This window comes from Petaurus breviceps, unplaced genomic scaffold (genome assembly GCF_028583685.1).
Source record: "Petaurus breviceps papuanus isolate PSGF00001 unplaced genomic scaffold, PetGlider_PUasm1.0 185, whole genome shotgun sequence".
Taxonomy (NCBI): Eukaryota; Metazoa; Chordata; class Mammalia; order Diprotodontia; family Petauridae; genus Petaurus; species Petaurus breviceps.
In genome coordinates this window covers 31,276,821-31,289,823 of record NW_027185797.1, presented here as the reverse complement: position 1 = coordinate 31,289,823, position 13,003 = coordinate 31,276,821, and the positions used below count along the sequence as shown (strand labels likewise).

Below are 13,003 nucleotides of genomic sequence, written 5' to 3'. Positions count from 1 at the left end.
ATCAGTGGTTTTAAATTATCCACCCATTTCTAGACCCCACTGCCAGGGAGAATCACTATTCAAACTGTGATTGATGGTCATCTCCCACATTAATCCTCCCAATAACTAGGGTGTTGTTTTCCTTATCAGTCACACTTCACAGATGGAAGAAACATCCCAAAGCAGATTTACACCTTTTCAGAGACATTCCTAAGAACTTGCAATTGTCTAGGTCACTGGACACTGGACCCACAGCTATCATTCTGGGTGCATTCATTGAAAACCAGAAGAAAAAGAGCCACAGAATGAGGGGGTCAGGTCTCCTGCCACACTGAACCAGGGTACTGGTACACTACCCAGATTTAGTGAGACTTTTGGAAAGAAGCCCACTTATCGATGGGCAATAGGGAAAACTGCCACAAGCAGAAGCACTGGGGTGGGCCCTGGGGAGAGGTTGCTTCACCAGAGCCTTAGAGGTCTGGCAATTTTGAATCAATACAATTTGATGGTTTTTAATAAGGGGGGGGGGGGGTTAAAAAAAGACTAAAAAAAAAAAAACCCTTTTACTTTTCTGAAATTCAGTTTCCTCACCTGTATGAAAAGGGAGCAAGCTGGATGACCTATTTGATCCTTTTCATCCCTAAACCTAGGATCCCATGAGCCAATCTTTCCAGTCACTGGTAGGAAGGTTATTAAAGCATATTTTAACCTGACTACCTATAGGCCCCTTGGATTATTCTGCCTAATGGGAAGAAAGAGAAGCAGATCACTGGTGACTTTAGTCTACCCATAACTCAAATCTCCCTTGTAGCCAAGAGCTTCCCCCTGAATTGGTTAAACCTTCTTGAAACAGCAAAATGGGAGTTATCTGGGTCTCCACTCTAGAGAGGGAGCGGCTAATGGGCAAAAATGGGCAGGAAAAAGGAAGAGGATAAGAGGGCATGAATCCTCTACAAAATAAATAATTAGTCTGTGGAAAATGGAGCCACTGACAGCACACTAACATTAGGAAACTTCAATGGCTTAATAATAAAATTGAGAAGAGAAGCTTATTTTATGAGAGCAGGTGGAAAAAAACATCAGTTGGGGGGGAAGGTTTCTTGGATCTTCTCTGTCATAATTTCAAAATGAGATTAATATTGATAACAAGAATTATTTTATGTTTTAATTTGAATACACATTCATGCATGTATATTTAATATACATTTATTTTATACACACACATATATATATATTGTATATACTGGCAATATTACCAGTGAGTCAGCCTGAATTCTGGAAAGTTCTATTTCCATATGTGTCTGTACTCGGGCACACACAAAGCACAAAATTTCCAAATTTTATAACCCAAACAAAATAGACACCTTTAAAGTGTTACAAGCCAACTTGCATAAACAAACATTTCCTGGGCAAGAAGCTAAGGGCTATGAAACCCTGAATTGTTCAACTTTCTTTACACATATTAAATTCCCTGTATTTCATCTGACAAATTATACCCTAATAAATTATTATACAACAAGGCAGGAAGCAAACTCAACTCACACACATGAACTGTGTTCTTTGGCATTATGTGAGTAATTAGTGCAGAGGCAAAAGTATTTTTTTTTAAAGACAGGCAGAATGGAACCCAAACGCAAGAAGGAATCAAAAGGCTACAGAGGTTTCTCAAAGCTTTGTTTACCCTTTGGCGCCCAAAAAAAGAAAAAAAAAGGTAAAAAAAAATACATGTGTAAAAATGTATATTTCATTAGAAAACAATTTGTAAGTAGTTTCCAGTAAAAATGTATTTCCAAAGATTTCTAACTTGCCAATCTGAATTGGAAACCTTACAAGAAATAAAAAGATAATCCCACATTCTCAGAGAAAAAAAGACCTGGCAGGATTAGTGTTTTTCACCCTTTCCAAAATTGAGGCTCAAATTCTAATCTCAGCATTAAGATTACTTTGATCTCCAGTTTTTAGAACTCATTTCCTAAACCTTAAAAGAGTCAAAAACAGCAACCCTTCAACTAACTGGCACTAATGTGAAGCACTTTGCCGTACACATTTTCAAGAGTCTACAAAGTAAGACTGTTCAGAAGGTAAGAAAATGTCCCCTCACTCCCTTTTCTATCTGGGAACAGGTATCATTCATTACCACACAGTCAAATTCTTCCTGGTATGCAGACATTATCCTTGTGATTACAGAAAGATTTCATTTCAAATTTGTATTCTGTCCTTTAAAGATACTCAGGAGAACAGTGGCAGAAAGTCGATAGGGATTTTAACAACGCCCTTCAATTTTTTTCCCAAGAACTTTAAAGAGCCTACCACTAAGTGCTCATTTGTTCCTGTCTCCTCTCTACTGACAGAAAAAGTCACAGCCACCAGTTTCAATGGTCTCTCTCCCACTATGTGCATGCTCCTTCGAAGGTCAGCATAATTTTGTTTTCTGAGAAAACTTGCTCTGAGCATGTGACATACAGATGATCAAATCTTTTTATTTTAAATATTTCATTCTTATGGGTGAATTTTCAAATAGCTAAAGAGACCAAAAGATGAATTATACATTTAGAACTGGAAGCAATCTTCAAAAATAGTCTGTTCACTGCATTTTACAAGCAAAGAAACAGACCCCAGAAAGGGGAAGCAAATTGCCCCAAACCAATTAATTTCCCCCCAAAGCATTTTCATACTTTTTCTTTGTCATTAGAGGAAACAAAGGTGACGGGATTAGGGAGAAGTCTGTTTGAAAACATTATGCTGTAAATTACCGACTTATCAATTACACGTTGGCAGATTTCATCCACACAAAGCTGGTGAAATCGGGGATCGCTATCTGTATCAAAGAAGGGAGTAACTGCTCTATCTCACAAAAATTACAGATCCTCAGTAAGCCTGTGTAAGATTAAATTCTTTCCAAGATTCAAGTTGCATAGTGGAGAGAATGAGACAGAGAGAGATATAAATGAACGCCTTATCAGCTTGAGGTTAAATTCCAGCTTTGCCACTTGCTACCTATGGAGATAATGGATAAGCAGTAAATTCTTTGGACTTTAGTTTTCTCTTATGTAAAAGGAGGGAGTTAAGTTAGATAAATGTTGGGGTCCACTTCAGCTTGAAATCTATGATCACACGAAACATTCTGCTTTTCTACATGCCCATTTTAACAGTACCAAATTTACAATGGAGAAAAAGAAAAGGGCAGGTTGTCCAATCACGAAGGTAAATTCAGGGAGAGGTTTTTAGTTTTTGTTGTTGTTTTTAGGCAACCCTATTGGGAAATTTAACTAATGTTTAATTGTAGCCTGAGGTTGCTATTAAGTGTTCTTTTGTATCTTCTCTCATCACTGGGGTCTACGCTGAGGCAAAGACATTGCCCATCTCCCGTTTCAGAATTTCTCCCTTTCTTTCCGATACTTGGTTTCTCTCTTTAATCAAACAAGATTTTATAAGTGTAGAAAGTTTCCCAAATTCACCTCCTACCAAGATATAAGATCAGAGATTCAGAGTTAGAAGGAATCTTACCTTAGATTATAGAAAAAAGAAACTGAGGCCCAGAAAGGCAGTATCAGTGGAAGCTGTTAAATGGCCCTGATTCCAGATTGGAAAAAAAAAATCAATTCCCTTAATTTTTTTTAAAAATTATTCCCAGGGTCTAGGGAGAATGAGGTAGACCCATCTTAACTATCAAGATGGAAATCCACACTCTCCCCACCTACTCCCCCACACCCCATTCTAAGGGACATCGATTCAATCTCAACTTCGATATTAAATAGAGAAAACTATCCTTTACAATTGAACCCGAAACAAATGTACTGCTTAGAAATTAGACTTTTCTGCTACTCTAACTGTTCCTTGCCTAAATCCCTCCAGAAGCTTGTCACCTCCTAGCCACACAGAGGACTTCCTCTGAGAGCTTGCAGGGACCCTTGCTCGATTCCAGTGCCAAGGATGTTTGTTGTGTTCTCCTCCCATTTCTACCTGCCTCAAATGGACAGCATCAGGGTTCTGAAATCAGCAAGTGATTCAGAGTTAAAGCGGCTGAGCAGCCCGACCCTCTGGGCAGGTGTTAATTGCCCCTGTCCATTCTCTGCAGCAGCTTCGGACAGGCTCTCGGCAGTTCAGTTATCTGACATTATCAGGCCATTTTTTTCATACATGATTGGTTTGGAAAATTAATTTGTTTCCAGATGCCCAAAGAGAAGCAACAGTAGCATAATTTATAATCAGCTTCAAGCACCTACACATTTCTCCTCTTCCTCTCACCATACACATCTGGGAGGAGCTGGGGAAGGATCTAAATGATCTTAAATTTGCCTCTAAGTATTAATATTGATAAAGTGATGCAACATTTTATTTTTAGTTAATTTCCTCACAATATACTCCCCTAAGATGTCATCAAAAGCAGTAATAGCATCCTTCTCATTAAATCTGGTCTTTCACACACTCAAATTCCCAGCCCTTTGAGAATGCCTTCATCAAAATATCCCAAAACTGTCTGGGCTACATAGAACCCTATATTACTTATCTGTGATAATGGGATTGTACCTGGAATGATCAAGGAAAGGCTAGATTTCCCCCAAGATTATCAGAGCCCAATAGCTCTGATAATCACCTCAAACATATGGGCTACATACATTATAACGGAGATGTCCCTTCTGTCAAGTTGGATTCCAATGTCTTATCTCACTATCACCAGAGGCCAGGGTCCTCAGACAAGAATGGTGTTAGATACTAGTCTAGAAATGGTCTAAGCTAAGGGCTTCATCTAAGGACCAGCCTTGCTCAATTTCCAGAGGTTCTTATCATTGGAGAAATTTTCATTTCCAGCATCCTTCCAAGGCAGAAAATTAAGACCTCATGGTTGTCAAAAGATACCAAGAGGATTCTAAAATGATCTAATTAGCAGGTGAGTCCGTAAGGTAAACTGGGGATGGGTTTAAACTAAGTCATTAGAGAGGAACTGCGATTTGCATCAATGCATGGAGTTCCCAGAACAAATGAAATCTAATACTTAAAATATTACAGATGAGAAATGTGAAACTGAATTATGTAATAGGCAGGAGAGAAAGCCCCCCCCCCCCACAGGACAGTTAAGCTGGCACCCTGAACCATGGGAGGAGAGTCTTTTTGTTTGTTTGTTTTGGGGTCAAGACCAGATTTCTTTGTAGGAGATTCCCTAAGGGCAGACTCTCCCCCCCCACCCCAAGAAGCAAATAAATAACATTTCTAATAATCTTAGTGAGCAGCCCAGGGTGACAAGAAGGTATGTATCCAACTTGAACATGAGTCCTTCCTGAATTTACTCTCTATCCACTGCCGGCATATCAGGTTTTACATGTATTTCATATTGAAGCCGACCTGAAAACTTGATTATTATAACTAGTTACTGGCTAACTGGTCAAAACCTGGATCTTTTCCCCCAGTCTATCCTTGGAGGGACATTCCTGAAAATATCTGCCCTTCAATACCAGCATTTACTGAATACCTTTTAGATATTTAGAAACAAGAGGATTGGGAAGTAGAGGAAAAGATGTAAATCCTAAAACATATTAAGCCATTGGTTTCCCCAGGATCCCCTGAACCAAACCAAAGGATATAAAACTAAAGTGAAATTTAGTAGGGTTACATATATTTAACTGAACTTAGGTTAAAAAAAAGTCTCCTACACTAGTCCAGGATGGGGATAGAATATCCCAAAGGCAGGATGGACAAGTCAATCACGTGCAACCTGTTTGCCCAGAAAAGCTCATGTCACTTCAGACCATACTAATAAAATGCCATCCAGACCTCTGCACTAGGCTAACTATATCTGGAGTAACATATTCTGCTGTGGGCACCAAATTGTAAGAGGGATATTGACAACCTGGAGCTCACCCAAAAGATGGTGAAAGGTATGGAAACCATGTCATGAGAGTAACAGCTGAAGGAATTGGAGATGATGAGCCTAGAAAAGACTGACAGAAGACAAGATAGTGGTGTCATCAAATAGTTGGGGAGGGGGCAGGGTGTCAAAGGAAGCCAACTGATTCCATATAGGAAAATACAAGAACCAATGTAGCAAGTCAGAGGAGGGCTGATTGCTCCAAAAAAGGAGATAGTTTCTCACACCTGGAGCTGCCCTAACATTGCAATCAGGGGTCTAGTTAAGTAGGGAGCTTCCCAGCAGTCAAAGTATGTGAGTAGAAAGAAGCTGGAGCACCACCTGTCAGGGATGTTTGTCCAAAGAGGACAGACCCCTAAAGGGTGGGTTAGTATTAAAAATCTCATCAGAGCTGCAACCTGATCTTTGTCACCATTTAACTCTGTTCCTTCGTTTATAAAACATGGATTACCTGCTTAGATGGTTTGTGAACAAAGCATATAAACCAAACACAAATTCAGCTATTAGTAGGCGATCCCAAAGGTGTTTCTGATTTGGAACCCTTATCATTATCAATGCTACACGATAAGCAGTCCAAATTCCATTAACCTTCAAGTCTGGAAGACATTGTATCAGGGAGGTGGTGTTTCTCTCTCATTGTCCACAATTCTTTTCCCTGTCTAAACAAGCCAGGGAAGCAGGAAGCCACTGAGGTCAAGAAGGCTCTGCCACCTACCCCAATTTAAGTCACTTTAAATCCAACAGTCTCATTTCAGTGCTTGTAAATGTAAACAGAACAAAAAATAAAACCTTATTCTATGTCAGAGGTTAATAGGACTGAACTGAGATGATAAGCCTAGTTTGAAAAACAGCCTCCCAATATAAAATGCTCAAATTGCTTCCTATGTTCCACCAGGAGACTAGATATGCTGAACTAAATAAGGTTTGTTTTTTTTTAAATAGTCTGGCACTGAAAAAAATATATATAAAGAAGGAACTGGTCTTGTCAATGCCCAGCTGAAGGCTCCACTGAGTCCCTTCTAGAATATTCCTTCAATATGTGATGTTTTCAACAGCCACGTAATCAAATTTCAGGCTCTTGAGAAAACAGGACATTTCATATGCATTGTCTGTAAACCCAATTTCTTCAGTGTTTGGGAGTTAACCATTCATATGGTCATGTTTAATAGGAAAAATAAAGAGTACTTTCAGTGAAATGAAAAGGGGCAAAGACTAGTTCTAATTAACTATATAAAGCACTTAAATAAATCTTAACAAATGTATGAGTATATTTTCTACCATTAACAAATTAAGTCTACTCTAGCCTGGTCCATATCACTATAGTCACCTATATTCATATGGATATATGCATGTATGTATGTGTACACACATTCTAAAATCATATCTTGACTTACAGGATAATTTATAATTAACAAGCCATCTGTATAAAACACATTAAAATTATAAGATACTAGTATATATATATACTTCATTTTCAATTCAGGCACAATAGCTGTAACATTATTATTGGTAAAAATTTCGTTCAACATTAACAATGTCCCTTGACATAGGAGAGGCAAGGCCCAAGCAAATCAAACTGTCCTGGTGCTAAAGGCTATTACGGAGGTAGAGGGAATAGGGAATGTCAGGGGAAATTATACCAAATCTGCACATACTAGTCCCCCAGATGCTAAATCCACTTCTAAGCCCTTAGACTCCAGACACCTGGGATACAGTACCACACAGTCCCCAATTCTATGACTAGAACCTTGTATATGTAAAGAGAATATTGCCAAGTACAGCATAGGCTAACGACTTCGTTTTTCCCCTTTCCATCTCTCCCCCAAATCACACATACTAGCTGCCAAAACAACTGAATGGTTATTTCATGCCTTCATTAAAAAAAAATGTATTCCTAGAAAAAGTTATTGCCAAAAGCCATAACAAATACTTCTTTAAAATTCCATAGTTACTTGGCAGTTCTCTCGTAATGTCAATTTATTTTAATCAGAAAACTATTAATTACTCCAGTATGTATGAGGGAAGGATTTTAAATCAATTCAAAAATCAGCTCCCCTTGGAGGTCATCAAAACCAACCAAAATACATGAGAAAGACTTAACCAATGCAGCCAATTACATTCAAAGTTCCAAATCTTTGTACAACAAACATTTTAAAATAACTAAATAGGGCTTGGTGGTCCACTTATTTCAAAGAGCCTCAAAAAATTCTAGAACAAAAGAACTTGGGACTAATTCCTTAAAATTGGTGGTAACAGGACTTGACCCAACTAAAAAAATTATTTGCAATGGTTAACAGGAAGGCTAGAAACCAGACTCTTAAGACCCAAAATTACTACCTAGCCTACTAAATTCTGAAGGTCTTCCTTTGACTCCTTCGCTTAGCTATTAGAAGTCAAAATTCTTGACTTAAAAATTTAAATCGTACATTTAAAATACAAGGTGACTAAAATACCTTTAAAGACTTTTGTCAATCTCCCAAGCAGCCTACTATTAGAAAGCAATACATTTCTATATTTTAGCTTCTGTTTGGGGTAAAACTTAAGGGAATGACAGCCATGCCAAAATTCAGAATAACCAATTAATTTTTCTAGAGCATATAATAAATAATTGCTCTTGTGGTTAAATTCATAAAGAATCAGTAAATTAATGCTTAAAGTTTAAAGTCAACGGGTTGCCTAATAATTTTCCTTACTTCAGGAGCCATTGTTTAAAAGGCCCTTGTTACTAGGGGGAAATTAACAATCAATGTATTCCTCTAAACGCAATGGTCAAAGGGGTCACATTTGGGCACTTATGTATATTACTAGTTTCATAAAAATAAGTGCTATAAAATTCTTGCCGAGCAAGAGAAATAGCCGTTAGCTCAGTAAGACCTTCAAGTCTTCACACCAGACAACCGTCTCCTTAAACTGAGGTTTTACTTTTAGATGCTGTAGCAGCTTCATTTTAAGTTTCTGGGAGAGAGAAAGTGACCCGAAAAGGGGTGGTTCTCAGGAGAAAGCTCCTTCTCCTTAAGGCTAAGGACTGATATGAAGGAAACACGAGCGTTTAGGCTTCGTGGGTTTCCATAGTTGATTTCATATCCTAGCAAAAGACAGCTCCCTTACGTGATTGAAAGCCTAACATAACAGGACCAGGAGCGAAGAGGTGGAGAATCTAGCCTTTTTTTTTTTATGGTTATTTTGAACCAATTAATGATGACTACTTCTGATGCTAATATTCGCTGTTTTCTGTTTACTCAACTTTAATATTGGATACTTTTTTAAAAAAATCTTTTTTCAATAGACTGGACAAGAAACAGGATATCACGTACCTTCCAAGCTTTCCAGCCAGGGAACCGCCACAAATGGATCGAGTCAGCTTTAATTGATGGAAAAGTGAGGGGAGTGGGGAACTCGGCTCTCTATTACCTGCTTCACTTGATACAACCCTAATCAAAGGGGAAACAACTAAATCTGGCAAAAAAAAAAAAAAATCAAACCAGGGGGATGTAGTAATTTAGAAGGGAGAGAAAGTTGCAACTGAGAGAGGCCAGGAGGATCTCGGTTTTTTTTTTTTTTTAAATTTGTTTGTTTGTTTGACAAAAGGCAAGATTCGAACAAAAAGCCGAGCCCCATCCCCCCCCCCCCGGGGGGCGAGAGCAAAACCATCCCCCCCCCCCCCCCCCCCCACAAAGACCCTCGAACAAGTGACATCATTGCTATTTACATAACCAACAGTAGCCAGCATACTTCCCCCCCCCCCATTCCAGCTGCTCCAGCCACCTTGTTCAACTAGGAGCTTCTCAAAGGTGCCAAGACTTTAATATTCATTCTAGTCCCTCTCTACCCCCCTGAAAGGAAACGAAAGGGGTGGGGGGTGGCACTACCATTGGTTCCACCAGCCTTGTTCCCATTAGCAAAGAGACAAAGTCACGTCCACACTAATCCCTCTAGGGGGTGGAGAAGTGGGGCCCCATCAAGAAGCCTGTTAAGATGGCCAATTCGTTCTTCTCGGAGCTAGGACAGGAGGCGTCTAAAACCCTACAGTGTCTAGCTACCATCTTCCTCAAGTTCACAGGCGGCTGAAGGAAGACATGCCACGTTGCCTTGGAGACTGCAGCAGTCTTCAGAACCCACAGTGGTTGGGCTCGGCCACCTACTAGGACTTAGACCTCTCCTCCCTGCATCCCTCCAATATATCTGCCTCAGCGCAATTCTCAGCGGAAAAAAAAACTGCCCATAGCTGGCCGCTGGCTGGTTTCACCCAATCACCTCTTGGGCCGGGCTCCCCAACTTTTAATTTGCAGCAGGCCCCTTCTCTCCCTTTCAGGGCTTCGATAGGGACTTCGCCTGGGTCGCCCCCTACCTAATCTGATTTTCCCTGTGGGTCTAAAGGTCATTTTTGCAAAGGTGGGATCACTTTGCGGGAAGCCCATGTATCGACCGTCTCCTGCCAGTTAGGACTGGAAGCCATTGAATGTCACGGTTACTGACAAATATTAGCGCCCTCTGCAGGGGTTGGCTTTCTGGACCCAAATCCTGACACCCCTTCTCTTGACCTTCCTCCCCAGGACGTGTTGCGGGTACAGATTACCCATTCCGCGGCTTTCTCGCCTTTCTCCTCCCCGCTAGCCCTGGTGACCCTGGGAGCATAGCGGTGGAACCGTCTGCGATCAATGCAAACTGCCTGCCTTCGGGGTGGGTTCGAGCAAAAATACCTACTTTCGAACCCAAGAACAGAAGGCTGCCGCAGTGGCGTGGGGAGGGGGAAGAGGGAGGCAGCGCCTTCCTTGCCTTTCCACCATTTCCTAACCCTCCCTGCTCTCCCCGCCCCCGTCAAGGCGGGAGCTGCTAGGTGGGGGGGGGGGGGGGGGGGGGGGGGGGGGAGAAAGGGCCTCGTCAACCTGAGAAACCCGAATTAAGATCCCAAAGATCTCGGGCTACTCCGGGAAAGAGGAGGGGGGCTAAATCCTCCAATCTCAAAATATTCCTGTAGCTAAAACGCTTTACAAATTTCGTCTTGTACGACCCTAACTAAGTATAGGATGGGGCGGGGGGGAGGGGGAGGGGGGGGGAATCGGGCCGGACTAATTGTCAGGATAGTCCTGGCTTAGCTTTCTAAAAACATAATTTGAACTGCCCAGTGAGATACAGGGTTTGGGGGTTACCAAAGAAACTATTCCCCTAATGGCCTCGAATGTGTAACTAAACACGTTCTTCTTCACTGAAAGAGAACTGAGAAAAACATAAGCTCTCACCTTACATATGGGCAAAAAAAAGCCCCCACTAATTTGGAAAGCACATAACTGTGAAGTCTCTTAGCATATTCACAGTTTTAAGTAAAAGAATCTCCATTGCGCTGGAGAGTTTGAGTCAGGGTGCAGATAGGAAAGTCTGAATTGATCCCAAGATCAATACTCAAAGGTATAAAAGTTAAAGGGAAGGCGGTGTCAGAATTCTAATCTTGCCCATCGGTCAGAGCTGTAATACATATGGGGTGTTACTACTTTGGTAACCCTGCTTCGGAGACACTGGACTGCTGCCTACAAATTACCTATATTTTGGACTCCAGAGCTCACCAGAACCTGCCCCACTATCTGGAGTACCCACTTTTCTTTACAATGCCCTTGAGGATTTTTCTTCTTTCCTTGAATGGGAAAAGAAGCTTAAAACAACAGCAACAAAAACATTCTTTTTCACTATATTATGTCGCAAAAGTGTTCCCTGCTCAGAGAAAACAATAAGTCCCCATCCCAGAATTCCTATTTCTGGGGGAGAAGGGGTCCGCAGAGACTAGACTCCACAAGCGCAGGGAGATGACCAGGTTCTTTGTGTGTTTCAAGTTGATAGCTGAAGAGTTAGAAAGGAAACAGTTTACCATACCATAAACCACTGTGCAAGTATACTATATGTGACAAGAACAAAGGTCTTTTCACCTCTGATATATTCCTAAGTGGGCTTTTAGGTTTTCCGTGTAATGTTTTTTGGTTTTTTTGCCCCAGAACAAGAACATGAAAATGCTGACATTTGAAACAGACTAGTAAGGGTGCAAAATACAAGAACCCAGGGGCTAGCAAATGGAGGGCAAAGAGTGCACTTTGGGAAGCCTTTTTTTTCTTGATAACATCAGTCGGCATGGGGCTTAGCTACCTTTACGGCATAGACACCCCCCAAACGTCTTTTTCTTAGGTCAGTAGGGGAAGCACATTGACCACTGGATTTCTCTCCTACCTATTGCCTTCGAGCTCCCCCCTCCCCCCAGCCTGAAGCTGTTCTTTGCTGGCCCACCTTTCCTGGCCTCCTCAACAAAGGCGATTCTGGTTTTCAAGTTAAATCCTGGCGATTTCCCTTCAGGTCTTGGCCTCAGGGCATTCCCTGAGCTACCTCTACAAGCCCACCCTCCCATCCCTCCTTTTCAGCCCAAGAGGTGTAGGACGGCTAGAGGGCCACAGGGAGGAGGCAAAACGCCTTTGGAGCGGGAGCCTCGCAGCTCTGGAGCTGCGCGCCGCCGTCACAGCCCGGGGAGGCTTCGACGAGGCTCCAGAGTTTTGTTTTGCTTTTTTTTTTTTGGTCAAGTGACAGCCAGCGCTAGGGCTGCCTGTGCCGTCGGGTGGACCAGACCTGCGCATCCTCTAGGCTGGCTGCAAGTGTCCGCCCCACCCGTTTCCTGCCCCTACTTCCCTCCCTCCCTGCTAAGTCTCTGCTCAAATCTGGAGCTCGAAGGGCCTGGGGTGTGGGGGAAGCCTACGTGGAAAAAAGATCTCTGCGGGTTTGTTTTGTTTCTTTTTTATTGGGGATAGTAGTAATCAGAATGATGGCTACTCACACTTTTGCAGCTCTGTCGACGGCGGGCGGCGGCTGGGGGCTTCGAAATCCGGCTTGACCGAGACCCTTCCCCATTTCCCTGGGGAGGGGCTGTCGGAAAATGTACTTACGTTTTCTCCTTCCTGTACCCCGCTGTGATGCCGCCGCCGACGAGCCGCTCACTCCCTCACGTGCCCGTCGGTTATGTAACGCAAATCGGCCCATCTCATTTCCTGCTAATTCCCCCCTCTCGCTTCCCGAATTTATTATTTCGAAGCCCTCCCTCTCCCCCTTTTAGTGCCCTCCCCCGGTCATCCCGTCCGTCCCATCCCCAGGTTCTGAGGTTCGCCCAACCCAAAGAGAACCCGCTCC

At 42.0% G+C, this 13,003-nt stretch overlaps 1 protein-coding gene across 1 annotated transcript in view; it reads right to left on the bottom strand.

Annotated features, from left to right (window-relative positions):
• The window catches only part of IGF2BP3 (insulin like growth factor 2 mRNA binding protein 3), a 96,858-nt gene extending 84,002 nt beyond the window's left edge, over positions 1-12,856 (bottom strand). Inside the window, exon 1 of the mRNA XM_069088199.1 lies at positions 12,654-12,856. Within this exon, the coding sequence (XP_068944300.1) occupies positions 12,654-12,856 (203 nt within the window). The remainder of the gene's footprint in view (positions 1-12,653) is intronic.
• Between the last annotated feature and the right edge of the window lie 147 nt (positions 12,857-13,003).